General features: G+C 45.0%; 2 protein-coding genes across 2 annotated transcripts in view; both read right to left on the bottom strand.

Annotated features, from left to right (window-relative positions):
- LOC127647521 (WW domain-binding protein 11-like) overlaps positions 1-16,258 on the bottom strand; it is a 23,822-nt gene extending 7,564 nt beyond the window's left edge. Inside the window, 9 exon segments of the mRNA XM_052131797.1 lie at positions 274-387; positions 1,936-2,127; positions 2,287-2,420; positions 13,334-13,467; positions 13,891-14,087; positions 14,360-14,453; positions 14,939-14,970; positions 15,061-15,146; positions 16,161-16,258. Coding sequence (XP_051987757.1) covers positions 274-387; positions 1,936-2,127; positions 2,287-2,420; positions 13,334-13,467; positions 13,891-14,087; positions 14,360-14,453; positions 14,939-14,970; positions 15,061-15,124 — 961 coding nt within the window. The 5' untranslated portion in view covers positions 15,125-15,146; positions 16,161-16,258.
- A 3,947-nt stretch (positions 16,259-20,205) lies between these two features.
- On the bottom strand, positions 20,206-26,125 carry bglap (bone gamma-carboxyglutamate (gla) protein). The gene is made up of 4 exons (XM_052131971.1): positions 26,034-26,125; positions 22,475-22,534; positions 21,836-21,929; positions 20,206-20,447 (listed from the first exon to the last, which is right to left on the bottom strand). The coding sequence occupies exons 1-4, from the start codon at positions 26,089-26,091 to the stop codon at positions 20,345-20,347; spliced, it is 315 nt and encodes a 104-aa protein (XP_051987931.1). The 5' UTR covers positions 26,092-26,125; the 3' UTR covers positions 20,206-20,344.
- Positions 26,126-27,493: the final 1,368 nt, after the last annotated feature.

The following is a 27,493-nucleotide window of genomic DNA, read 5'->3' as shown; positions in this document are numbered from 1 at the left end:
AACATGTATTCAACATTCACCTCATCACACACACACACTCACACGTGTAAACATGTATTCAACATTCACCTCATCACACACACACACACACACACACACACACACACACACACACGTGTAAACATGTATTCAACATTCACCTCATCACACACACACACACACACACACACACACACACACACTCACACGTGTAAACATGTATTCAACATTCACCTCATCAAACGCACACACACACACACACTCAAACCCACGCGTGCACACAAACGCACACACCTGCCATCCTCAGCATCATGGCCTGCAGTGGTGTGATGGTCTTGGTCTTCTTCATCGCCCTCTTCTTCCTCTTCTCTCCAGGTGGAGGCATGTCAGCAAACCGCACACTGCGACCTGTGCACAACAAACAATATATTGTACAAACATCTACAGCGCCATGGTAACAGGCGTTTCCTGTCAATGGTGAGATTAATATGATTCAATGACTCTTTACTTTTCAACAGTATTGATTTAATAAACTGTATTTCAGAGATATTATAAGGATGATATCAGATATCACCCATATGTTACGAAGATCCCGATGCCGATTGTGACAATTACATCATTACATTTATATTTATTCACATACAGACGCTTTTATCCAAAGTGACTTACAAAAGAGGAGAACATCAGCCAATCATCTTAAGGAGACAAAGTTTCACTAGCATCAGAAGAGCATTCAAAACAGATTAAAGAGCAAGAAATATTTGTTTTTAGTGACTGGTTAAGAGTCATGGAAAAGATGTTTTAGCCATTTTTTAAAGACAGAAATTGAGTCAGCTTCATGGATGGAGTTGGGAAGGTCCTTCCACCATCACGGATTGATGAAGCTGAAAGTGTTTTGGTGCCTCTTTGTGTTGGTACAACAAGGCGACGTTCATTAGCCAACCGCAGGCTTCTGGCGGGAGTGTAGATCTACAGAAATGATTTTAGATTGTGACTGTTCTGTACGTGCATCAACCGGCAGCCAGTGGAGAGATGAGGAGTGGTGTAACATGTGCTCTCTTAGGTTCATTAAAGACCAGACGTGCTGCTGCATTCTGGATCATTTGGAGAGGTCTAATTGCACATGCAGGGAGTTCTGCAATGAGAGAGTTACAGTAGTCCAGTCTAGTTATGACAAGGGACTGAACGAGCAGTTGTGTGGCATGTTCAGAGAGGAAGGGTCTTATCTTCCTGATGTTGTAAAGTCTAAATCTACATGATCTTTGAGATGTGCTCTCATTGACAGAAGATGATCGGCAATATCGGGAAATGGCAAAACCGTGTATCTGTGAAGTCAGCAAATACATTACACAGATGCGCAGGATGTGAAACTAGCACCCGCCACATGTGACGAAGCTGAATCCAGTTCTCAAGATGTCCAAAAGCCGTCAGTGCTCGTTTGTTCAGAGGCGTGCAGCACGAGCTTCTCATGGATCAAGCGCTTGTTAAGAGTCATCTGAAAACTGCAAATAATCTCCGATCATCTCGGGAGGTGCAGTGATTTCCACACGGTTAACAATGTGAACGCAACTCTGCAGATTCAGTAATAAATATATTTTTATTCAATCATAATTAAGACATGTTCATCTTGACCCTAATATTGAGTTTTCTTTTCTTTATGCAGAATTAACTCCAAAACACAAATCCGATAACACACATTTGGCAGCATTATTTTGGGAACACAAGGGGAAGTATTAGTGTTATTTATTATGATTATTATCATCTTTACATTTATAATCGTCTTTAGATCTTAATCTGTAGCGTGTTAGTAATTTTAATGTAAATGGGGCTGTTGGAGACGGTAAGTGTGTGATTTGGGGAGTAAATAATGAACCGATCCTCGGCAGGGGGGTTAATGATATAATGGTGTATGGCGATATTTATACAGATATATAACACAAACAAACAGAGTCTCACCTGTGTGTTTATCGGCTCTCTCGTCCTCTAGGTCGTCATGGCGATCACTCGTCATTCTCATGTCAGCGTCTGTGTCGTCTCTTTCTCCGCCGCTGTCATCCTGCGAGTCGCTGTCGTCGTCTGCGTCGCTCTCGCTGTCAGTGTCTCGCCCGCCAGCGTCAAACATTTCAGTATCTGAACCGGCACCGCCCTCTGTCATCAAACACATGTTACTGTAGTGTGTGCGTGTATTTATACACGTGTGTGTGAATGTGTGGGCATTTATACGCGCGTGTGTGCGTGGGTGGGTATTTATACGCGTGTGTGTGTCTCTGTATTTATACGCGTGTGTGTGTGTGCGCGTGCGCGAACCTGCTCGCCGTGCGTTTCCATACAGCAGCAGTATTTGTGGAGGCGGGGGTCCTGGCGGGGGTCCTGGAGGTTTTCGTCCAGGTGGCAGACGAGGAACTCCAGCGAGAGCAGCTGAGGACAGCGCAGACCCTTTCCTGGAACACACACACACACAGAGAACACACACTGCGTTCACTGCAGATCTGTAAATCACCCGCTCTCATCCTACAACACCTATCAATCATCAGATCCTGCAGTGCAGTCTCATCTGAGCATCACAGGAAGTGCACTGTGCTGGTTTGAGTCTCACCTCATGGAGTTAAGAGTCACATCAGTGATCAGAGCTCTCCTCCACACACACACACACACACACACACACACACACCACTGTTCAGAGGACTTCAACAACACTAACAGCTGGGGTTAATGTTTCATGACTAGCTGAACTTCAGTAGCTACACCTAATAATGTAGACCATCAGGATCATCAGACACTTCCTGTTTAAACACACGGTTCAGCTGCTGTGTGAAGCTCTTGTCATCTCAAGATTGGACTACTGCAACACTCCGTTAATGGCCCTACAGCTAGAACTGGAGTGGTAGTGGTGGTGTAGTGGTCTAAGCACATAACTGGTAATCTGGTAATCAGAAGGACGCTGGTTCGAGCCCCACAGCTACCACCATTGTGTCCTTGAGCAAGGTACTTAACTCCAGGTTGCTCCGGGGGGATTGTCCCTGTAATAAGTGCACTGTAAGTCGCTTTGGATAAAAGCGTCTGCCATATGCATAAATGTAAATGTAACTATTAGAGGAATATTCCAGATTCAACACAAGTGAAGATCAGTCGACAGCATTCGTGTCAATGTTGATTACCACAATAATAATTTTGACTCTTCCCACTTTGTCTTTTTTTTTTTTTAAACAGACTTACAATGGAAGTCAATGGGGCCTATCTTTGGAGGTTTAAATGTGCAGCTTAAAGTTAACACACATATTGTTTATGTCTTGTGTTTATACTTTTGAAACAGTATTTGAATGTTTACAGATTAAACCCCATTGACTTCCATTGGAAGTGTCTCACTGGAACACACATTTGTGCTTTTATAAAAGGAGGGACGAGTTGAAACAAATTTTTGTGGTAATTATCATTATAACACAAATACTGTCATTTGAGCTTCACACCTCAGAATATTCCTTTAAGCTAGTCTTCCTGCAGCTTCACACTTCAACACACTCCTTCAGCTGTATGTGTGTGTGTGTGTGTGCGCGCGAGTGTGTCCGTGTGTGCATATCCGTGTGCGCACGAGTGTGTGCGTGTCCGTGCGCGAGTGTGTGCGTGTCTGTGTGTGCGAGTGAGTGTGCATATCCATGTGTGCGCGAGTGTGTGTGTGTGTGCAGTGCGAGTGTGTGTATGCAGTGCGAGTGTGTATGCAGTGCGAGTGTGTGTGTGCGTATGCAGTGCGAGTGTGTGTGTGCGTATGCAGTGCGAGTGTGTGTGTGCGTATGCAGTGCGAGTGCATGCAGTGAGTGTGTCCGTGTGCGTGTCCGTGTGCGCATATCCGTGTGCGTGAGTGTCCGTGTCTGTGAGTGAGTGAGCGTGTCTGTGCGCGCGAGTGAGTGTGCATATCCGTGTGCGCGTGTGTGAGTGTGTATGTGTGCGAGTGAGTGTGTATGTGTGCGAGTGTGTACAGTGTGAGTGTGTATGCAGTGCGAGTGTGAGTGTGCGCGCGTGTGCAGTGCGAGTGTGTGCGCGCGCGCGTGCAGTGCGAGTGTGTGCAGTGCGAGTGTGTGCGCGCGCGCGTGCAGTGCGAGTGTGTGCAGTGCACGTGCGAGTGTGCAGTGCGAGTGCGCGCGCGTGCATGCAGTGCGAGTGCGCGTGCGCGCGTGCAGTGCGAGTGTGCGTGTGCGCGTGTATGCAGTGCGAGTGTGGGCGTGTGCGTGTATGCAGTGCGAGTGTGGGCGCGTGCGTGTATGCAGTGCGAGTGTGGGCGCGTGCGTGTATGCAGTGCGAGTGTGGGCGCGTGCGTGTATGCAGTGCGAGTGTGGGCGCGTGCGTGTATGCAGTGCGAGTGTGGGCGCGTGCGTGTATGCAGTGCGAGTGTGGGCGCGTGCGTGTATGCAGTGCGAGTGTGGGCGCATGCGTGTATGCAGTGCGAGTGTGGGCGCGTGTGGTGCGAGTGTGTGTGCGCGTATGCAGTGCGTTTGCGCGTGTATGCGGTGCGCGTGTATGCAGTGCGAGTGTGTGTGATCCTCTCGTCCTGTGATCAGTGTGTGTGCGTGCATGCAGTGTGAGTGTGTGTGCGCGTGCATGCAGTATGCGTGCATGCAGTGTGCGTGCGTGTATGCAGTGTGAGTGTGTGTGTGCGTGTGCGAGCGTGTATGCAGTGCGAGTGTGTATGCAGTGCGAGTGTGTATGCAGTGCGAGTGTGTGCACTTCTACATAAGCTTCTGTCCTTCTTTGGCTTTTCCTTGTTTTTAAGTAGGTTTGTATGAAGCGTGACAGTTAAATGAATAATGTGTGTGTTCTGACCCGAGTGCAGAGCTCTTCTTCAGTATCGATGGCGGTTGAGCTCCAGGCAGCGGGATGTCCTGGATTAAGAGTGCATGCAGTGTGAGTGTGTCTGTGTGCGTGTCCGTGTGCGCATATCCGTGTGCATGAGTGTCCGTGTCTGTGAGTGAGTGTGCATATCCGGTCTAAGCACATAACTGGTAATCAGAAGGACGCTGGTTCGAGCCCCACAGCCACCACCATTGTGTCCTTGAGCAAGGCACTTAACTCCAGGTTGCTCCGGGGGGATTGTCCCTGTAATAAGTGCACTGTAAGTCGCTTTGGATAAAAGCGTCTGCCAAATGCATAAATGTAAATGTAACTATTAGAGGAATATTCCAGATTCAACACAAGTGAAGATCAGTCGACAGCATTCGTGTCAATGTTGATTACCACAATAATAATTTTGACTCTTCCCACTTTCTGTTTAAAAAAAAAAAAAAAGACACTTACAATGGAAGTCAATGGGGCCTATCTTTGGAGGTTTAAATGTGCAGCTTAAAGTTAACACACATATTGTTTATGTCTTGTGTTTATACTTTTGAAACAGTATTTGAAGGTTTACAGATTAAACCCCATTGACTTCCATTGGAAGTGTCTCACTGGAACACACATTTGTGCTTTTATAAAAGGAGGAACGAGTTGAAATAAATTTTTGTGGTAATTATCATTATAACACAAATACTGTCATTTGAGCTTCACACCTCAGAATATTCCTTTAAGCTAGTCTTCCTGCAGCTTCACACTTCAACACACTCCTTCAGCTGTATGTGTGTGTGTGCACGCGAGTGTGTCCGTGTGCGCATATCCATGTGCGCGCGAGTGTGTCCGTGTGTGCATATCCGTGTGCGCACGAGTGTGTGCGTGTCCGTGCGCGAGTGTGTCCGTGTCTGTGTGTGCGAGTGAGTGTGCATATCCATGTGTGCGCGAGTGTGTGTGTGCGTGTGCAGTGCGAGTGTGTGTGCGTATGCAGTGCGAGTGTGTGTGCGTATGCAGTGCGAGTGTGTGTGTGCGTATGCAGTGCATGCAGTGTGAGTGTGTCCGTGTGCGCATATCCGTGTGCGTGAGTGTCCGTGTCTGTGAGTGAGTGTGCATATCCGTGCGCGCGAGTGAGTGTGCATATCCGTGTGCGCGTGTGCGTATGTGTGCGAGTGTTACATCCAGCGATTGTCTGTGTTTCTGTATTTCTTCTGTTTCGTGTCTTGTTGTTATCCTAGGTTACTTCCTGTGCTTAATTGATGGGGATGCCGGCGCGCGAGGCGTGTCCCAGCTGATGGCATAAAGAGGGCTTGGGTGTGGCGAGAGGAAGTGGGAGAGACCGGCTTTGTTCAGTGTTTGAATTGTTGTTTGTATGCAAGTGTAAACTTTGAGTTAACAAATAAATCCTTAGACATTTGTTTGCCGAACTTTCTCCTGCCTTTCTTTGTTACTATCTGAGAGCCAGTAGTAACAAAGTGGGGGCTCGTCTAAACACAATTTTGCCTATAATCTATTGTAATCGGAGGCTGATGGGACGCACGCTCGCTCGCGTGTCTTCGTTATTAAGTCTGGCGTTGTTGTTTTTTTTTTTTGGGCGATTGCAAGTCATGTAAACAGAGGAAAAAGCTGTGCGGTCGGACAGTGGCTAAACCTAAACATTATTGTGTCTTGGGCATGTCTAGGACTAGTATTAATGTTTGTTGTCTTGTTGGAGGTAATCAGAGGCTACACGGGAATGTTGGACGTGCGGGTAAGTTCAGCGATATGTATTTAATCAATTAGCCATGACCTTTCTTTTTGTGCTTACATTGTAGGTTGCGTGTTTTTTGGGTCATGTGGGTTTTTTTGTTTTTGAACGGGTCTGTGGCTAGAGCATTGGTCTCCGGGGCACTACCGAGGAATTGGGGAAATCGCCAGATTACTGGTTGTTTAGCCACTCCTGCGGGCTTGGTGTTTAATCCATCCCACCCCGGGCCTGTTTGAAGATCCGCGTCTAGTTAAATTGTGTGGGGTACTTTTTGTAAGCTTAAGAGAAATGGTTATATGGTTTTGAAAATATCGCTGGCCTACCCGGCTCATGTTTATTTTATTTAGATCGTACAGGTGGTAATAAGAAACGTTGGTTTGAGTTCTTAATAATAGGGTCTGCATTGTTTTAAGGATGGCGTCATTGGTAAAAACCTTTGTAGAGGAACCCTCAAAGGGTTTGTTAAATGCATTGACAAAAGAACAGTTAATAGAACTTGCTGATCATTATAACAGAGTTATAAAGATAGTGAATGAAGCCTTGTGCGCTAAAGGTTTACTGATAGCTTCTCCCGATGCATCTGAAGATGATGATGATAATATAGTTTCTCCGACTTCGGGTCCTGCTGAGAACTTAACCTTTGCTGAACAAAAAGAATTGTTGCTCTTACAATTAGAAAATCGTAAGTTAGAACATCAAATGCATATGGACAGGTTGCGTCTAAACGAACAAAATGAACGTGCGAAACGAGCACTAGAGCAGCAAAAGCTTGAACTTGAAGCTGAACGTTTGGATCTAATAAAACAAGGGAGAATATCTGGTTTAGGGGATTCGAAGTTCGATATCTCCACTAGTTTACGGCTTCTTCCCTCGTTTAATGAGAATGATGTGGACACTTTTTTTCTGTTGTTTGAAAGGGTGGCAGACGCACAGGTTGGTCTGATGTCCATCGCGCTCTTATGCTGCAGTGCACTCTTACGGGGAGAGCACAGAGAGCGTTTTCCGCTCTCAGTGTGGATGATGCGAAAGACTACGAAATCATAAATACGTCAGTTTTAAAATCATTTGAGTTAATTCCAGAAGCCTATCGGCAGCATTTCAGAGGTATGCGAAGACGTTTCGATCAAACTAATGTGGAGTTTGCGAGAGACTTGCGGTTACAATACCAACGCTGGTGCGTCGCCGCTAATGTTCAAACAGTTGATAACATGACAGACTTAATAGTCTTAGAACAATTTAAGAACACATTGCCGGAACGAGTTGCGATATATATTGCTGAAAAACAGGCAACAAATGAGGCAGATGCTGCTGTATTGGTGGATGAGTACGAACTAACGCATAAAGCTCATTCTGGTGAACGAGGGCGTTCAGTAAGTGGACAAAGAGACGCGTTTTTTTTTCGTAATAATACTCCAAACGTCAGTCCTCTACCGGTAAATCAGGATCGCTCAAGTGTAACGTTTGATGCAGAGCAAACTTGCCGTTATTGCCAAGGGAAAGGTCATTGGAAAAGAAGTTGTCCAGTGCTGAAATCAAAAGCTAAAGCTCGTTTTTCGTTTGTGAAACCTGCTGATTTGGCGGTGTCGCCTAGTAATTCAGATGTTGTGTTTGGTAAACTGAAGCCTAATTATCTTCCGTTTATTTCAGATGGCTTTGTTTCACTACTTGGCAACGAGGAGAAGTTTCCTGTAAAAATCTTATGTGATACAGGAGCATCAGAGTCCTTTATTTTGGAGTCTGTCTTGCCGTTTTCTTCTTCCTCAAGGTCCGGGAGGTCACTTTTGGTGAGAGGTATTGATCTTAGTACTTTAGAAGTCCCTTTACATAAGGTTGTGCTCTACTCTGAGTTGGTAGAGGGGGAAGTCGAGTTGGGAGTACGCCCGGCCCTCCCTGTTGATGGGGTGTCTGTTATATTAGGGAACAATCTGGCTGGGGGCCGTGTTTGGCAAACTAGTCCTATTCCTGTGGTGACTGATTCTCCTCAGCTAGGGAATGAATCTGATGAGGATTTTAGAGAATTTCCTCAGGTGGTTGCTGCTTGTGCAGTGACTCGTGCTGCTAGTCGTGCTGATGTGGAGGACCTGGAGGTTAAGGCTGCTGCAGGAAAGGTTAGTTTTGCTTTAACAGATTTTCCCTTGACTCTTTCTCAAGAAGAGCTAGTTAAGGAACAGCATACAGATCAATCTCTGTCTTCATTGTTTGAGCGAGCTGTTCCTGCTGACTGTTTTGAGAGTGTGGATCATGGTTATGGTGTTGTTGATGGCCTGCTAATGAGGAAATGGACACCACGAATCGAACATTTCACTGGGGGAACCATGGGTTCAGGTTGTTGTGCCCGTCACCATTCAACAGCTGGTGTTAAAGACTGCTCATGACATGTTGGGGCATTTAGGGGTGAGAAAGACATATGATCGTATTATGCGTCATTTCTATTGGCCAAAATTAAAGAAAGAAGTTGCGGCCTACATTAAAACCTGCCACATTTGTCAGATGACTGGAAAGCCAATCAGGTTATAAAGCCTGCACCTCTGCATCCAATACCTGTTGTAGCTGGTCCTTTTGAACATTTGCAGTTGGACTGTGTAGGGCCATTAGTTGGTGCTAAATCTGGCTCTAGGTATTTGCTGACCGTAATGTGTCAGGTAACCCGTTATCCTGCTGCCTACCCATTACGCTCTATTACTACCAGGGCCATTGTAAGAGCTCTTACGCAGTTTTTTTCTATATTTGGTATACCAAAAGTTGTCCAGACTGACCAAGGCTCAAATTTTATGTCTCGTGTTTTTGTTCAGGTCTTACGCCAGCTTCATATTAAACACAACAAAGCCTCAGCGTACCATCCTCAGAGTCAAGGTGTTCTTGAACGTTTCCACCAGACACTGAAGTCGCTTCTCCGTGCATATTGCATGGAGTTGGGACGTGACTGGGAGGAAGGTTTGCCATGGCTGTTGCTTGCCTCTAGAGAAGTCATTCAAGAGAGTACAGGATTCAGTCCTAATGATTTGGTGTTTGGCCATTCTGTACGTGGACCTTTGGCTGTCCTAAAAGATGGTTTGGACCTAAAAGAACCTACAAAAGCCTTGTGTGATTATGTCAATGGTTTTAGGAGACGTCTTTATGAGGCGGGGAGGTTGGCCCGTGAGAAGTTAACAAACACTCAGTCTAAAATGAAGGAGCAGTATGATAGCTTAACGGAGCGTCGTGTTTTGGTAGTCGGTGATAAAGTATTGGCTCTTTTGCCGGTTGTGTCATCTCCTTTTCAGGAAAAATTTTCTGGACCGTATCACGGTTGTCAAGAAGGTTTCAGATGTTAATTATGTAATTGCCACTCCGGACAGAAGGAAAAGTACTCAGTTGTGTCACCTTAACTTGCTTAAGCCATATCACGTAACGTTCAGATTCATTTAAGAGTAAAACTGTTGCACAGCCTGTAGCTCTAAGTGATGCCAGTTTGTCTCCTGGTTTTTCTCTTGTTCCTTCGGTGGCAGCGCAGGAGCAAGAGGAGATCAGAACTCCTGATGATGGGGTTTTACGTGCTGCGGTTGCACAATTCTGAGACATTGATGCAACTTCCACAATTGCTGCAGCATTTGTCTGGGGACAAAAGTGCTGAGATAATTAATTTAATTAATGACTTTCCAATTCTCTTCTCAGATACTCCGACGCATCTCTTGGAACATGATATAGATGTTGGTGAGGCTTCTCCAATTAGGCAGCGTTTTTATCGTGCTTCTCAAGAAAAGCGGAAGTACATCGACACAGAGGTAGAGTATCTTCTCGACACTGGGCTGGCTGAACCTTCGGCATCGGCCTGGGCATCACCATGCCTTCTGGTTAACAAGCCAGATGGTACCTTTAGGTTTTGCACCGATTATCGGAAACTTAATGCGGTTACAAAGCCAGATAGTTTTCCTTTACCTCGTATAGAGGATTGTGTAGACCAGGTTGGTGCCGCGACATTTGTTAGTAAATTTGACCTCCTTAAGGGCTACTGGCAGGTGCCCTTGACTGACCGTGCAAAAGAAGTGTCCAGCTTTATCACTTCGCAAGGGTTGTTCTCGTATAAGGTAATGAGTTTTGGGCTGCGAAATGCTCCTGCCACCTTCCAGCGACTGATGAACACCGTGGTCGCTGGTCTAGAGGGTTGTGCAGTGTACTTAGACGATGTGGTGGTCTTTAGTAACAGTTGGGGTGAACACTTTGACTCTATTAGAGCTCCGTTCCAACGCCTTGCCCAGGCTCACTTAACTATCAATCTTGCAAAGTGCGAGTTTGCGCGGGCGACGGTAACTTACCTGGGAAAGGTGGTAGGCCAAGGACAAGTGTGTCCCATCCGTGCTAAGATTTTGGCCATAGATCAGTATCCGTCACCTACAAATAAAAAGGAGTTGATGAGGTTCTTAGGTATGGCGGGGTTTTATCGTTGTTTCTGCCCAAATTTCTCTTCGGTTGTTGCTCCGCTAACTGATCTACTTAAGTCCGGTGTTAAGTATACCTGGACACCTGTTTGCCAGTCTTCCTGTGAATCCGTTAAAGCTCTCTTAACCTCCTCTCCTGTCCTTGCAGCACCGCAGTTGAACCGGGCGCTCAAGCTGCAAGTTGACGCTTAGTCAGGTAGGAGTTGGAGCTGTTTTGCTCCAGGAAGATGAACACGGTGTTGATCGTCCGGTTTCTTTTTTTTCTCGAAAGTTTCTTTCTTATCAGGCACATTATGCTGTCATTGAAAAAGAGGCTTTGGCGTTAATCTGGGCGCTTCAACATTTTGATGTATATGTAGCTGGTGCTTTTTCTTTGGTGGTCTTCTGTGACCATAATCCGCTAACGTTCTTGCACTCACTTCAGAATCCAAATCAGCTCTCATGAGATGGGCTCTTTTTCTGCAACCATACCATTTGGATATTCGGTCACATTAAAGGCACAGATAATGTGATTGCAGATGCCTTATCTCGTGCCCCGCTTCTTAATATTTTGCTGTTGTTACCCTATGTCTTCTTTCCTGTCTCTTCTGTCATTCCAGGGCCCGGATTACAGAAGTTGGACAGTTGTAAGTTGCGTTTGAATAAAGGGGTTACAAATTTGTATAGAGTATAGTGTGTTTTTGTATATATCTTTTGGATGTGTTGCACATTTTTCTGCACAAAATTTTCACTCTTAACACCAGGGTACTAAGTTTCCTGTAGTGTTATTCACATTATGGGGGTGGTGTAGCGATGCCTCCAAGACCCGTTTTTTAAGGGGGTGTTACATCCAGCGATTGTCTGCGTTTCTGTATTTCTTCTGTTTCGTGTCTTGTTGTTATCCTAGGTTACTTCCTGTGCTTAATTGATGGGGATGCCGGCGCGCGAGGCGTGTCCCAGCTGATGGCATAAAGAGGGCTTGAGTGTGGCGAGAGGAAGTGGGAGAGACCGGCTTTGTTCGGTGTTTGAATTGTTGTTTGTATGCAAGTGTAAACTTTTGGAGTTAACAAATAAATCCTTAGACATTTGTTTGCCAAACTTTCTCCTGCCTTTCTTTGTTACTATCTGAGAGCCAGTAGTAACAGCGAGTGAGTGTGTACAGTGCGAGTGAGTGTGTACAGTGCGAGTGAGTATGCAGTGCGAGTGTGTGTGCGCGCGTATGCAGTGCGAGTGCATGTATGCAGTGCGCGTGCGAGTATGCAGTGCGCGTGCGAGTATGCAGTGCGCGTGCGAGTATGCAGTGCGAGTATGCAGTGCGCGTATGTAGTGCGCGTTTGTATGGCGTGCGAGTGTGTATGGCGTGTGCGTGCGTGTATGCAGTGCGCGTGCGAGTGTGTGCGCGTGTGCATGCAGTGCGAGTGTGGGCGCGCGTGCATGCAGTGCGAGTGTGGGCGCGTGCGTGTGCGTATGCGGTGCGAGTGTGGGCGCGTGCGTGTGCGGTGCGAGTGTGGGTGCGTGCGTATGCGGTGCGAGTGTGGGCGCGTGCGTATGCGGTGCGAGTGTGGGCGCGTGCGTGTGCGGTGCGAGTGTATGTGCGCGTATGCAGTGCGTTTGCGCGTGTATGCAGTGCGAGTGTGTGTGATCCTCTCGTCCTGTGATCAGTGTGTGCACGTGCGTGTATGCAGTGCGAGTGTGCGCGTGCGCGTGCATGCAGTATGCGTGCATGCAGTGTGCGTATGCAGTGAGAGTGTGTGCGTGTGTGTATGCAGTGCGAGTGTGTATGCAGTGCATGCAGTGCGAGTATGCATGTGTGTATGCAGTGCGAGTGTGCGCACATGCAGTGCGTGTGTATGTGCGTGTATGCAGTGTGTTTGCGCGTGTATGCAGTGCGTGTGTATGCAGTGAGAGTGTGTGTGATCCTCTCGTCCTGTGATCAGTGTGTGCGTGCGTGCGTGCATGCAGTGCGAGTATGCAGTGTGAGGGTGTGTACGCGTGCATGCAGTGCGTGTGTATGCGAGTGTGTGTGCACGTGTATGCAGTGTGTGTGCAGTGCGAGTGTGCGCGCGTGTATGCAGTGCGAGTGTGCGCGCGCGTGTATGCAGTGCGCGCGTGTGCAGTGCGAGTGCAGTGCGCATGAGTGATCCTCTCGTCCTGTGATCAGTGTGTGCATGCGTGTGTATGCAGTGCGAGTATGCAGTGTGAGGGTGTGTACGCGTGCATGTATGCAGTGTGCGCGTGTGTTCTCTTCCTAGAACCTCAAGTTATATTTTTTTAAACTCTCGTGGCCTCTTCTGTTTCACACTTCTACATAAGCTTCTGTCCTTCTTTGGCTTTTCCTTGTTTTTAAGTAGGTTTGTATGAAGCGTGACAGTTAAATGAATAATGTGTGTGTTCTGACCCGAGTGCAGAGCTCTTCTTCAGTATCGATGGCGGTTGAGCTCCAGGCAGCGGGATGTCCTGGATTAAGATGCTGGATGGAGCGTGTGGCATGTCAGGAAGAGGGATACTGTCAACCTCCACAGACTCAGCGTTCTGAAGGACACACATTTACATAAAAACACACAAGGGCTGACAAACACACACAGTCTGTGCATCTGTGAGCATGTTCCCATAAACACACCACTTCACTTTATCTGTTATCGTCACACCACCATGTAGCACTTAGAAGCGATTTAAAATTCATAACAATAAATAAAGTGTTGCTGAGAGATTAATTCCTTTTGCAGCTGTGCCAACCAGACAGTGAGGGGCGCTTCACCCACCACTGTGTCTCAATCGCAATTTGGAGATGAAACACTAATGCCAGTTAAAGTCTTCCAACCAGCCAGAAGACCTTCATCATTATTCTCATCATACATACATAATGTAAAGATTCGCGTTCGTCTTGCTCACTGACGGCTGAAAGACAGTTTGATATACTGCTTTAAAACGATGTGTATTGTGCCACACACACACCTTGACTGAGTGGAAGTAGAGTGCCAGCTGTCCTCGTTTGGTTTCGTAATCCACCTCCAGCTTTCGAAGCTCTTTATATGTCTCTGGATTCTCCCGCTCGTACAGACGGACGATCCGCTCAAACGTCTCGCGCAGTTTCTTACGTTTGTCACGCAGAACTTTCTCATTCAACAGCGGCTGCTGCACCGGGTTGAACTCTGAAACACACACATCACAGGCCTGTCTCATGAGGCAGATCTCATTGCTATATAGTTTGCACTGGGTTTGCTGGAGTTCATCACGTGTTAACTTGTGCTACACAGGCTCGCTAACCTGCTCGGTGTTCTTCTGGGTAGCTGATCGCAAACACACACTGAAGCAATCAGCTGTGATCATGCTAACGATTAGCAGACAGATTATTTATTGAAGAGATGTATATTTAAGTAAACTGAGCCACATTTGAAATGTAATAACATGGGTCGACACTGACCTATCTCATCAAGTTTCTCCATGTCTCTGATGATCTGACGCGGATCCTTCATCTTCAGCACCGCCGCTCGAACCATCATCCTCTGCTTCTTATTCTACAAGACACACACACACACACACACACACACACACACACACACACACACACACACACACACACACACACACACACACACACACACACACACACACACACACACACACACACACACACACACACACACACACACACACACACGTCAATACCTGCAGATGATCAAATATATACACCAATGATTCAGAACAAGACAAGCCGCTAGAGGGAATGTTCTTCTGGGAAAACTTCTCCAGGTCCGAGTGTTCATGTGGATGTCAGTGTTCATCAGTTCACGTGGCCACTGCACGCCACACACACACACACACTGAATTTGAGGCCTGGTGTGAGCAGTGTGGTGGGAGCGGTGAAGGTGTCATGAAGAGGTGTCTCCGCTCCACACTGATGCTCACGGAAGCAGCAGAACATCACGCAGCATCACACTTCCTCCAGCAGCTCGTCTTCTTCAATCTGTACTGTTCTAGAGGTCAGAGGTTAGATAGGTACCTTCTTCAGCTCTCTCTTGCGCGCCTCCTTCCCTGCAGACACACACACGTACATATATATGAACGCTGAGAATCTGACACATAAAGAGTTTGAGTGTTGGTGTCGGGTGCAGCTGTACTCACTGGCCTGATCGGTGGGGTTCATAAATTTCCCACTCTTGGTGGAGGAGGTGGAGCGTCGCCCCATGACTGCAGACTTTCTGTTTCACCTGAAAAACACAGAGAATCTCAATCATCTGAAGAATCTGAACAGAGAAGAACGAGTGATGAAACCTAGATAACTAACCCAAACGTCTCATCTAACCCTGACTAACTAACCCAAACGTCTCATCTAACCCTGACTAACTAACCCAAACGTCTCATCTAACCCTGACTAACTAACCCAAACGTCTCATCTAACCCTGACTAACTAACCCAAATGTCTCATTTAACCCTGACTAACTAACCCAAACTAACCAACCATAACTTCACACCTAATCCTGACTAACTAACCCAAACGTCTCATCTAACCCTGACTAACTAACCCAAACTAACCAACCATAACTTCACACCTAATCCTGACTAACTAACCCAAACGTCTCATCTAACCCTGACTAACAAACCCAAACTTCTCATCTAACCCTGACCAACTAACCCAAACTTCTTATCTAACCCGGACTAACTAACTGTAACTTCACACCTAATCCTGACACAAAAGCAGATGTTTTATTGAACGGTGACTGAGGCTCATATACTGACAAATATCTGTAGATAGAAATGGTTACGTGTTTGAAACGACATGAGGATGGTGACAGAATGGTCGTTTTGCGCCAACCAATTCAGAGAAATAACCTATTAAGAAAAACATAACAATGGTCTAAATGATATCTTTCCTCAGCCCATACATTAAGTATCTGAATATAAAATATTGTGTATGAATGATATATTTAAATACACTCAAATACAAACACTGTACTTCTTAATTCTTGTTTTAATGTTTCGAAATATTGGATTAATTATTTCTTATTACAATTAGTATTCAGTAAGTATAACTGCCCATTATTTATTGACGTGTGTTTCTCTTACATAAAGAGATTTAAAGATAAACATTTATTGCAGGTATTGTTGACTTTCGGATGATAAAAGTGTCTGTTAAATGAGTGAATACCGCTGAAATCTCCTCATTTTCACATCGTCGCAGTAAATAACCCCAAATTAAAGCTTTATATTAAAGTCTAACTCACCTCAATCACTTGAATCGATCTGAAATGTTCACATTTGTCACTGATCAATAAACGCGTCCAACGCCGCACACTGAGCGGAAACACGTCATCACTCCGCGACACATCCGGCCGGACCTTTATTGTGTATTCAAATCACCAAAACACATTTCAAAATACAATATATATTATATAGAGATGGAAAAACCCTAACCATATACACGTATATATATACACAGTTTTTAACTGTTGAATTAAAAGTGCTTTGTTGTTGTCTTTTTTATTTATTTAACAGCTGATGATGATAATAATAATGACGATAATGATGATGACAACTACTTTAAATAATTCTGAAAAGTGAAAAGGTGGTGAAAATATCCTAATATACTGTATTTCTTCACATTTAATCTTCCCATTGTTCACTTAAAAAATATTATCATATACTGTTCCAGTCAGTTGAGACATTTAAATGGTTTATGTAGTTTTTCGAGGAGTACACAAAGTGAAAAGATCATGGTAAATGGCCAGTTGGTGATGCGTCATTGAACCAATGCCCACCCAGATTATTAGAGATTATGTATATGTTTAATAAAAATAATATAAACAGGCATCAGTTCTGATTTCTGAAAGGCCGTTCTCATATAAATCGATCCACTCCTCTATAACAGTTATGTCAGCAGCATGTTCAGTTTTGAGTTTTCATGTAGTTTTGCGCTGGTAGTGATGGTAGGAATGTGATAAATCAGCCAACTATTTCTCTCTCTTTTTTGTGTACCGTAGTGACTCCAACGCTAAAAATCACATCTTTATATCGGCTTCTTGTAAATGGAAAGAGGCATATTTTGTTGAAAGTTATGGATGTCGAGGTTGGCGCTAAAGTTGAGTTAGCATCCTACACATGCTCGAGCAACCCCCACCAGTCTGTGTCGTCTAATGTAAACTACAATGACAAACTTGGATTTGCAACGGCACTTCTAGAAACTACTGCAATGAGTCCTCCTTCGAAAAAATCTAACAAGAATACTGAAACAAGCGGGAATGGTTGCTATTCAAGCGTTGTCCTCAAAGCAGGATGCCTTCCAAAAACTCATCGCTATTGAGAGCTCGACCGAAGCTACTTCGAAAGCTGATGACAACCTGTCTGTGACTGTGCAGAAGCTAGTTTCTGATGTAAAGGAACATGCAGAGAAGATGAACAAAGGTGAGATTATTGAGCTTCAATCTTCAGACAAGGATGTCCAAATGAGAATTGAGCAGCTTGAATGCTAGTCAAAATTATGGCCTATTGAAGGCAAGAAAGCATTTTTCTCAAGGCCATTTGCGTTCATTGATGGACAGAACATTCGGATGGATCGATTACTATACGGAAATATACTTTACTAAAATATCTTAACTACACAAAGCTGTTTTATGTTCTTATAATATTATGTTGGAGACTCTGATTAATCACCACCTACCCTGTTGGATGTAAAGAGGTCAACTTTTTAAGCCAAAGTCAGACCTTCTGTTTTGCTGGTTTTTGTTGCACTGCATTTAGTGTTGTATCTTATGTATTCTTTTAAGTTTTCCTCTTTTAGTTTAGTCTCTCTCAATGTTAGGGGTTTAAGAGATCATATTAAACTGACTTTATTATTGTTCAAGAAAGTCACTCATGTGAATCAGATGTTCAATTTTGGAAAACTCAAAGGGGAAATTCTCTTTTTATGAGTCACGGTAATCGCTTTGCTGGTGCTTTAATTCTGATGCATAAATTTAGGGTAACGTGTTAGAATCCTTTTCATCGGATGAAGATGGATACATTTAGTATGCAAGACTGAAAATGTGGTATTCATCATGTGTAATGTTTACGGTCATAACTTACGCCCACTGAATTATTCCATGTTTAAACAATTACTTCACTGATGCTTATTTGATTATAGCTGGAGAACGAAACTCCTGATGATGCTCAAGATAGATTTCCCACAAGAACTATTTATAATCTATGGTTATGTGATAACCTATAGGCAGTTTTTTCCTTTTCTCCAGAGCAAAACATTTATTACCATTTCTTTCAACTTTCTCGATCCATTGGAGAGTCTCTGCCACAATCAGGGATAATCAATCATGAAATAAAACTACAAAAGGACTACAAAACAAACAGGAACTAAACTAGAATTTCAACATAAAAGCACAAAAACAGGAACACTTTACAGAGCCACTGCTTTTAAGATCAGATGCTCCAAAAATAAATTGTCCATGGGGGGTAGGGGGAAGGGGAAACAGGTAGTTCAGGGGGGGCACAAGGGGAGCAGAGGAACAAGGCAAGGTCAGGGAGGCTTAAGACCAAAGTGGAGCTGGAGGACCAAGGAGACCAGAAAGAAGACCAGATTTGTTCAGGTGGACGGCCAGGAGACTAAGGGGTCCAGAACAGATCAGGCGGATGGCCAGGAGACCAGGGAGATGACCTCAAGGTGGGGACTGGGTCAGGAGATCTGGTAGGCGGCCACAGGGCCAAGACAGGGTCAGGAGGCCTGGGAGGCAGCTGCAGGGCCGAGACAGGGTCAGGACAGGGATTGGTCAGGCGGCAGAGTAGCTGGGGGAATAGTCATGCAAGGCTCGAAGGGCCGAGCCATGGAAGGCGGATCTATGGGAGGCTTGAGGGAAGAGTCCGTGGCAGGCTTGGGGCTGAGATAGTACAGGCAGAGGCTGGGGAACAACCTCCGTGGGCATGAACATGGGCAGAGACTCGGGAACGACCTCTGTGGTTGTGAACATGGGCAGAGACTCATGGAGACGATAATAATACATGTAAAGTCTGAAAAACTGACCAGGGGAAACAAGGGCTTAAATACACAAGGGAAAACAAGGAACACCTGGGGAAACAATCATGAAATAAAGTTACAATAGGACTTCAAAACAAACAGGAAACAGGAACGTGGGAACTAAACAAGAATTTCAACATAAAAGCACAAAAACAGGAATACGTGACAGTCATCAAGCTACATTAATTTATTTAAAACATACCTTTGATTTAATGAGAGACAAACAATTATGCCCAACTTTTACTGGATGGTAATAATAATAATAAATAAATCAGTTGGGGTGGTGTTGGGGCTTGAACCCCCGACCTTCTGGTCAGTAACCCAAACTCCCATGTTTCTCTCTGATATTTCTAATGTATGTGTGTTGTGTAAGAGAGAAGAAGAAGCCTTGCTTCACTTATTTCATCAATGTAATCAGTATCTATCACCTTTTCTAAAATGTGATTATGTTTGATCGATGTTTTGTTTTTCTGATGGTAACAATCCGGTTCGTTTCTTCATTTTATCCACAAAAGCAAGTTTCTCAATAAAGTATTTCTTGCTGACATATCTCTTATGGGAACATCTCTTAAACTTATGAATAATAACAAGAATAACAGATTTCTTAAAGTATACTGAGATTATTTTCTTGACTGATGTTCCCTTTGTTGATCTGTTTGTATATTTTGGATCTTTTCTTTTCCTCTTGTATAAGCAGTGCTGTTATCTTTTTCTTTATTGCAATAAAATATATATATTCATATTTATTTTCAATAAAAGACTAAATGAGTACATCAGAAACTGGACTTTATCATGATGTGCAAATCTGATGAGGAACAAATGAAACTCAAGCGAATCTCCATATTTACGATCAAACATCCAATCAAAGCAGCTTTACAGAAGTCCTGCTTTATAATGTCTTTTATATAAAGAAATCATGCCTTAACTTTACATTCAAACTCACTTATTAAACATCTCTCTGTGACCTCTGATGACCTCACAGATCAAAGGTCACGCCATGACTGAAGCTCTGCATTGTGTGGCATCAGTGTGTCTTTCATAGACACGTTGGTGTTAGTGTTCATCTCATTCAGTCTCATGCTTCACTGTTATATGTGTATAATGCAAACCAGCTTTATATGTCATGTTTCTATTGTGCTGCGAAACGGTAATTAATGTGTGTTTTATGTGATGTATATGTGTTTCACTGCAAATTTTCATGACAGCTGATATACATAAAATACATCAGCTGATCGATCAATCGTGAATAAACATCACTGAAACTGAACACAACTCATAGTATTTTATTTCATTTGATTGATAATCACATGATGGCTAGAAGAGACATGCATTATTGCATCAGCTATAATGTTTTTTAATGGTTTTTCTCAAATGCTCATAAAGATGTAGGGTTGATGAGATGCCGCTCTAGAAGGGAATGGGCCCGTAGTATGCAGTGTAGGCAGCGATGATTCCAGAAGTGTCCATCATGTGCTCACATGCCAAGTTTGCTTCACACACTTCTTTGAGACTGAAGAGAAAATGACAGAAATGTGTGTGTGATATTCTCACTGGATTACTTCCTCATTCAAACTCAAGTGAAAGGCTGGACAACTGTAGTGTTTATTATTCATCAACTTCAGGTCGTAGTGTTCAATCAGTAGTGTGTGATGTACTGTCATTCACATGATTCAATAAATGTATCGTGTGTATTGTACATGTGTAGTGTAGTGTAGTGCAGTGCAGTGTAGTGTAGTGCAGTGTAGTGTATAGTGTGTATTGTACACGTGTAGTGTAGTGCAGTGCAGTGTAGTGTAGTGTAGTGTAGTATAGTGCAGTGTAGTGTATAGTGTGTATTGTACACGTGTAGTGTAGTGTAGTGCAGTGTAGTGTAGTGTATTGTGTATTGTACACGTGTAGTGTAGTGTATAGTGTGTATTGTACACGTGTAGTGTAGTGTATAGTGTATATTGTACATGTGTAGTGTAGTGTATAGTGTGTATTGTACACGTGTAGTGTAGTTTTGTGTAGTGTAGTGTAGTGCAGTGTAGTGTATAGTGTGTATTGTACACGTGTAGTGTAGTTTTGTGTAGTGTAGTGTAGTGTAGTGCAGTGTAGTGTAGTGTAGTGCAGTGTAGTGTATAGTGTGTATTGTACACGTGTAGTGTAGTTTTGTGTAGTGTAGTGTAGTGTAGTGTAGTGCAGTGTAGTGTATAGTGTGTATTGTAGAGTGGTGGTGTAGTGGTGGTGGCGTAGTGGCTAAAGCACAGGGCTGTTAATCAGAAGGTCTCTGGTTTGAACCCCACAGTCACCACCATTGTGTCCTTGAGTAAGACACTTAACTCCAGGTTGCTCCGGGGGGATTGTTCCTGTAATAATTGCACCGTAAGTCGCTTTGGATAAAAGCATCTGCCAAATGCATAAATGTAAATGTAAATGTATTGTACACCTGTAGTGTAGGGCAGTGCAGGGCAGAGTAGTGTAGTGCAGTGTAGTGCAGTGCAGTGCAGGGCAGAGTAGTGTAGTGCAGTGTAGTGCAGTGTAGTGCAGGGCAGAGTAGTGCAGTGTAGTGCAGTGCAGTGCAGGGCAGAGTAGTGTAGTGCAGTGCAGTGCAGGGCAGAGTAGTGTAGTGCAGGGCAGAGTAGTGTAGTGCAGTGTAGGGCAGGGCAGAGTAGTGTAGTGCAGTGCAGGGCAGTGCAGTGCAGTGTAGGGCAGTGCAGTACAGTGTAGGGCAGTGCAGTGTAGTGCAGTGCAGTGTAGTGTAGTGCAGTGTAGTGTATAGTGTGTATTGTACACGTGTAGTGTAGTGCAGTGTAGTGTATAGTGTGTATTGTGTAGTGTAGTGCAGTGTAGTGCAGTGCAGTGTATAGTGTGTATTGTACACGTGTAGTGTATAGTGTATACTGTGTCTGTGTGTACCTCTCTAGCTGAGCCACAGACAGATCAGCAGGAGCTACTCCAGCTCGTCTCTGTCTCACAAGAGTGGACGCCATGTCACGCTCCACAAACACACCTGTAAAAGAACACATCACTCAAAAATATCATCAATTCTGTCATCATTTTTTCACCCTCATGTTGGTTCAACTGGGGAAGATTTTCAGTGAATAACAGCTTGAATATTGGTCAGTTTTTTGGAGATTAACAGCCACTGGACACTTGATGCTTTTATTGTAAGAAAAAGAAAAAAGAGCATAACATGAAAAACACACACGCACACACACAAATGTAGTGTGTCCATGTTTTATGGGGACTTTCCATAGACATAATGGTTTTTATACTGTACAAACTTTATATTCTATCCCCTAAACCTAACCCTACCCCTAAACCTAACCCTCACAGAAAACTTTCTGCATTTTTACATTTTCAAAAAACATAATTTAGTATGATTTATAAGCTGTTTTCCTCATGGGGACCGACAAAATGTCCCCACAAGGTCAAACATTTCGGGTTTTACTATCCTTATGGGGACATTTGGTCCCCACAAAGTGATAAATACACACTCACACACACACACACACACACACACACACACACACACACACACACACACACACACACCTTCATCACTGGGAGATTCTGCACCAATCACTGATTTTTTGTGTGAAGAATCAGGAAGACCTAAGGAGAACAACACAACACATCACAAAACTACACAACGCAACAAACAACTGCACAAGAACTGAAAACACAACTACACTACAGCACAAAACAATACAATACTGCACACATTACATAACTACATCACACAACACACACGCACACTGATCTGCACTCACACAAACACACACACACTGAGCTGCACTCACTCACACACACACACTGATCTGCACTCACACACACACACACACACACACACTGATCTGCACTCACACACACAAAAACACTGATCTGCACTCACTCACACACACTGATCTGCACTCACACAAACACACACACACTGATCTGCACTCACACACACACACACACACACACACACACACACACTGATCTGCACTCACACACACACACACACTGATCTGCACTCACACACTGATCTGCACTCACACACTCACACACACACACACACACACACTGATCTGCACTCATACACACACACGCAAACGCACACACACTGATCTGCACTCACACACACACACACACATACGCACACACACACAGAAACTGACCAGCACGCTCTCACACACACACACACACACACACATATACACACTGAGCTGCACTCACACACACACACAAACACACACACACACACTGATCTGCACTCACACACACATACAAACTGATCTGCACTCACACACACACACACACACACTGATCTGCACTCACACACACAAACACACACACACACACTGATCTGCACTCACACACACACACACACACACACACACACTGATCTGCACTCACACACACAAACACACTGATCTGCACTCACACACACACACACACACACTGATCTGCACTCACACACACAAACACACACACACACACACACACTGATCTGCACTCACACACACACACACACACTGATCTGCACTCACACACACAAACACACTGATCTGCACTCACACACACACACTGATCTGCACTCACACACACACACACTGATCTGCACTCACACACACACACACACACACACTGATCTGCACTCACACACACAAACACACTGATCTGCACTCACACACACAAACACACTGATCTGCACTCACACACACAACACACACACACACACACACACACTGATCTGCACTCACACACACACACACACTGATCTGCACTCACACACACAAACACACTGATCTGCACTCACACACACAAACACACTGATCTGCACTCACACACACAAACACACACACACACACACACACACACACTGATCTGCACTCACACACACACACACACTGATCTGCACTCACACACACAAACACACACACACACACACACTGATCTGCACTCACACACACAAACACACACACACACACACACACTGATCTGCACTCACACACACAAACACACACACACACACACACACTGATCTGCACTCACACACACAAACACACTGATCTGCACTCACACACACAAACACACACACACACACACACACACTGATCTGCACTCACACACACACACACACACACACACACACACACTGATCTGCACTCACACACACAAACACACTGATCTGCACTCACACACACAAACACACTGATCTGCACTCACACACAAACACACTGATCTGCACTCACACACACAAACACACACACACACACACACACACTGATCTGCACTCACACACACACACACACACACGCAAACACACACACACTGATCTGCACTCACACACACAAACACACACATACTGATCTGCACTCACACACACAAACACACACATACTGATCTGCACTCACACACACACACACAGACACACACACACACACACTGATCTGCACTCACACACACACACACACACACACACACACGCAAACACACACACACTGATCTGCACTCACACACACAAACACACACATACTGATCTGCACTCACACACACACACACACACACGCAAACACACACACACTGATCTGCACTCACACACACAAACACACACATACTGATCTGCACTCACACACACAAACACACTGATCTGCACTCACACACACAAACACACTGATCTGCACTCACACACACACACACACACTGATCTGCACTCACACACACAAACACACTGATCTGCACTCACACACACAAACAAACACACACACTGATCTGCACTCACACACACACACACACACACACACACACACACACTGATCTGCACTCACACACACACACACACACACACACACACGCAAACACACACACACTGATCTGCACTCACACACATAAACACACACATACTGATCTGCACTCACACACGCAAACACACACATACTGATCTGCACTCACACACACAACACACACACACACACACACACTGACCTGTGGTCACACACACACTCACATACACACTGACCAGCACTCTCTCACACACAGATACACACACACACACATACACACTAACCTGCACTCTCTCTCTCACACACACACACACATACGCACACACACACACAAACTGACCAGCACGCTCTCACGCACACACACACACATATACACACTGACCTGCACTCTCTCTCTCTCTCTCTCACACACACACACACACACTCACATACACACACATACACACTGACCTGCACTATCTCTCTCTCTCTCTCTCTCTCTCTCTCTCTCTCTCACACACACACACACACACACACTCACATACACACACATACACACTGACCTGCACTCTCCCTCTCACACACACACACACAAAAACTGACCTGCGCACAAACACACACACACACACACACACACACACACACTGACCTGCACTCGCTTACGCACACGCACACACACACATACACGCACTGACCTGCACTTTCACTTTCACACACACACAAACTGACCTGCACTCTCTCTCTCTCTCTCTCACGCACACACACACTGCCTTGCACTCTCTCTCTCACACACAAACACACTGACCTGCACTCTCTCTCTCTCTCTCTCACGCACACACACACAAAGTGACCTGCGCGCGCACACACACACACACACACACACAGACAGACCTGCACTCTCTCTCTCAGACACACACACACACACACACAAACACACACACTCACACACACACTCACACACACACTCACACACTCACACACACATACAATGACCAGCTCTCTCTCTCTCTCTCTCACACACACACACACACACACACACACACACACAATCTGACCTGTGCACACACACACACTGCCTTGCACTCTCTTTCACACACACACACACACACACACACACACACACACACACACACACTGACCTGCTCTCTCTCTCTCTCACGCACACACACACACACAAAGTGACCTGCGCCACACACACACACACACACACACACACACACACACAGACCTGCACTCTCTCTCTCAGACACACACACACACACATACAAACACACACACACACACACACACAAATACAAACACACACTCACACACACACACACACATACAATGACCAGCTCTCGCTCACACACACACAAACTGACCTGCGCTCACACACACAGCAGTGATGCAGCACATCATCAGGATTGTGACACTCTTCATGTTTCTCGTAGCGTGAGTCGATCTGTGAGTGTGTGTTTCTCTGTCACTCACATCATTTATAATGATGACATCACAATGAGCAGACATCATGATTGGACAAGGAATCAAATATCCACACCCACACAGATGTGAGTGCAATGCAAACTTCAACCTGCATCAACTCCATGAACTACAAATTACACCATGGCATGCAAGTGGAAACCACCAGCTCTCTTCGTATAAAGACTTTAATTACAGATGTGTGTAAATATAGCATTTCCTTCAGTAATAATGTGATTGTGATGGAGCACTAAGTTCAACAGCTCAGTTTCATGTTAACTCTACATTCCTAACTCTGCATTCATGTACTGTTCAAATGCAGTTATATGTGTGTGTGTGTGCGCACCTGTAACACAGTAATGCACATGTGTACAGTTGAAACACAGTAATAGCCTAAATGTGTGTGCACCTGGAATACAGTAATGCACATGTGAACAGTTGAACGTCCAGGTTACTTTTCGTGACCTCCGTTCCCTGATGGAGGGAACAAGAAGTTGTGTTGATGTAGTGACACTAGGGGTCACTCTTATGAGTCCAAGACACCTCTGATCTTTGATAAAAGGCCAATGGGAATTGGCGAGTGGTGACTATTTGCATGCCTCTCCCCGCTCATTCAGGTTTTGTGCTGAGGAGCCGAGAAAATCGCTCCTGCCAAGACACAGGACGAAACTGGCTCAACCCGGATATTGTAGAACCTTGCAAAGGTGTTGGGTGTTGCCCAGACTTCTGCTCTGCAAATGTCTGTTAGAGAGGTACCACTGGTCAAGGTACAGGTGGCCTCCACACTCCTGGTAGAATGGGCTTGTAGCCCTGCAGGAGGTGGCACGTGCTGGGCGTGATATGCCATCACTATGGCATCAATGACCCAGTGGGCGATCCTCTGCTTGGAGACAGCTCTTCCTTTCCGCTGTCCACCAAACAGACAAAGAGCTGCTCAGAGACACTATAGCTCTGTGTGCGATCAAAATAGATGCTTAAAGCACACACCAGACACAGCAACATCAAGGCTGGGTCTGTCTCCTCCTGGGGCAGCGCTTGCAGGTTCACCACCTGATCCCTAGATCTCAAGAGTAGCCTGGACCTTACTCCAGGCACTTTTCACTGACAGAGAATGCTTGCAGGTCTCCTACCCTCTTGATGGAAATGAGTGCAGTCAGAAGGGCAGTCTTTAAAGAGAGTGCCTTAAGCTCAGCTGTCTCCAAAGGCTCAAAGGGAGCTCCCCATAGACCCTGAAGGACTACAGAGAGGTTGCATGAGGGAATGAGGCATGGTCTGGAGGGATTCAACCTCCTGGCGCCTCTCAGGAACCTGATGATCTGGTTTCTGGTTCCGGCAGACCCAACTAAAGCAGCCTAATTGTGGG

Source organism: Xyrauchen texanus, chromosome 8 (genome assembly GCF_025860055.1).
Source record: "Xyrauchen texanus isolate HMW12.3.18 chromosome 8, RBS_HiC_50CHRs, whole genome shotgun sequence".
Taxonomy (NCBI): domain Eukaryota; kingdom Metazoa; phylum Chordata; class Actinopteri; order Cypriniformes; family Catostomidae; genus Xyrauchen; species Xyrauchen texanus.
Note: the sequence above shows the minus strand (reverse complement) of the source record. Positions and strands in the feature narration are given on the sequence as shown.

Excerpts from the sequence above, each read along its gene's own strand:
- bglap (XM_052131971.1), bottom strand. The coding sequence starts at position 26,091 with ATGAAGAGTGTCACAATCCTGATGATGTGCTGCATCACTGCTGTGTGT. Across the intron at positions 21,930-22,474 it reads AGAATCTCCCAGTGATGAAG|GTGTGTTTGTGGAGCGTGAC; the intron begins GTGTGTGTGTGT and ends GTTCTTTTACAG. Across the intron at positions 20,448-21,835 it reads TCTGTGGCTCAGCTAGAGAG|TCTCAAAGAAGTGTGTGAAG; the intron begins GTACACACAGAC and ends TTTTCTCTTCAG.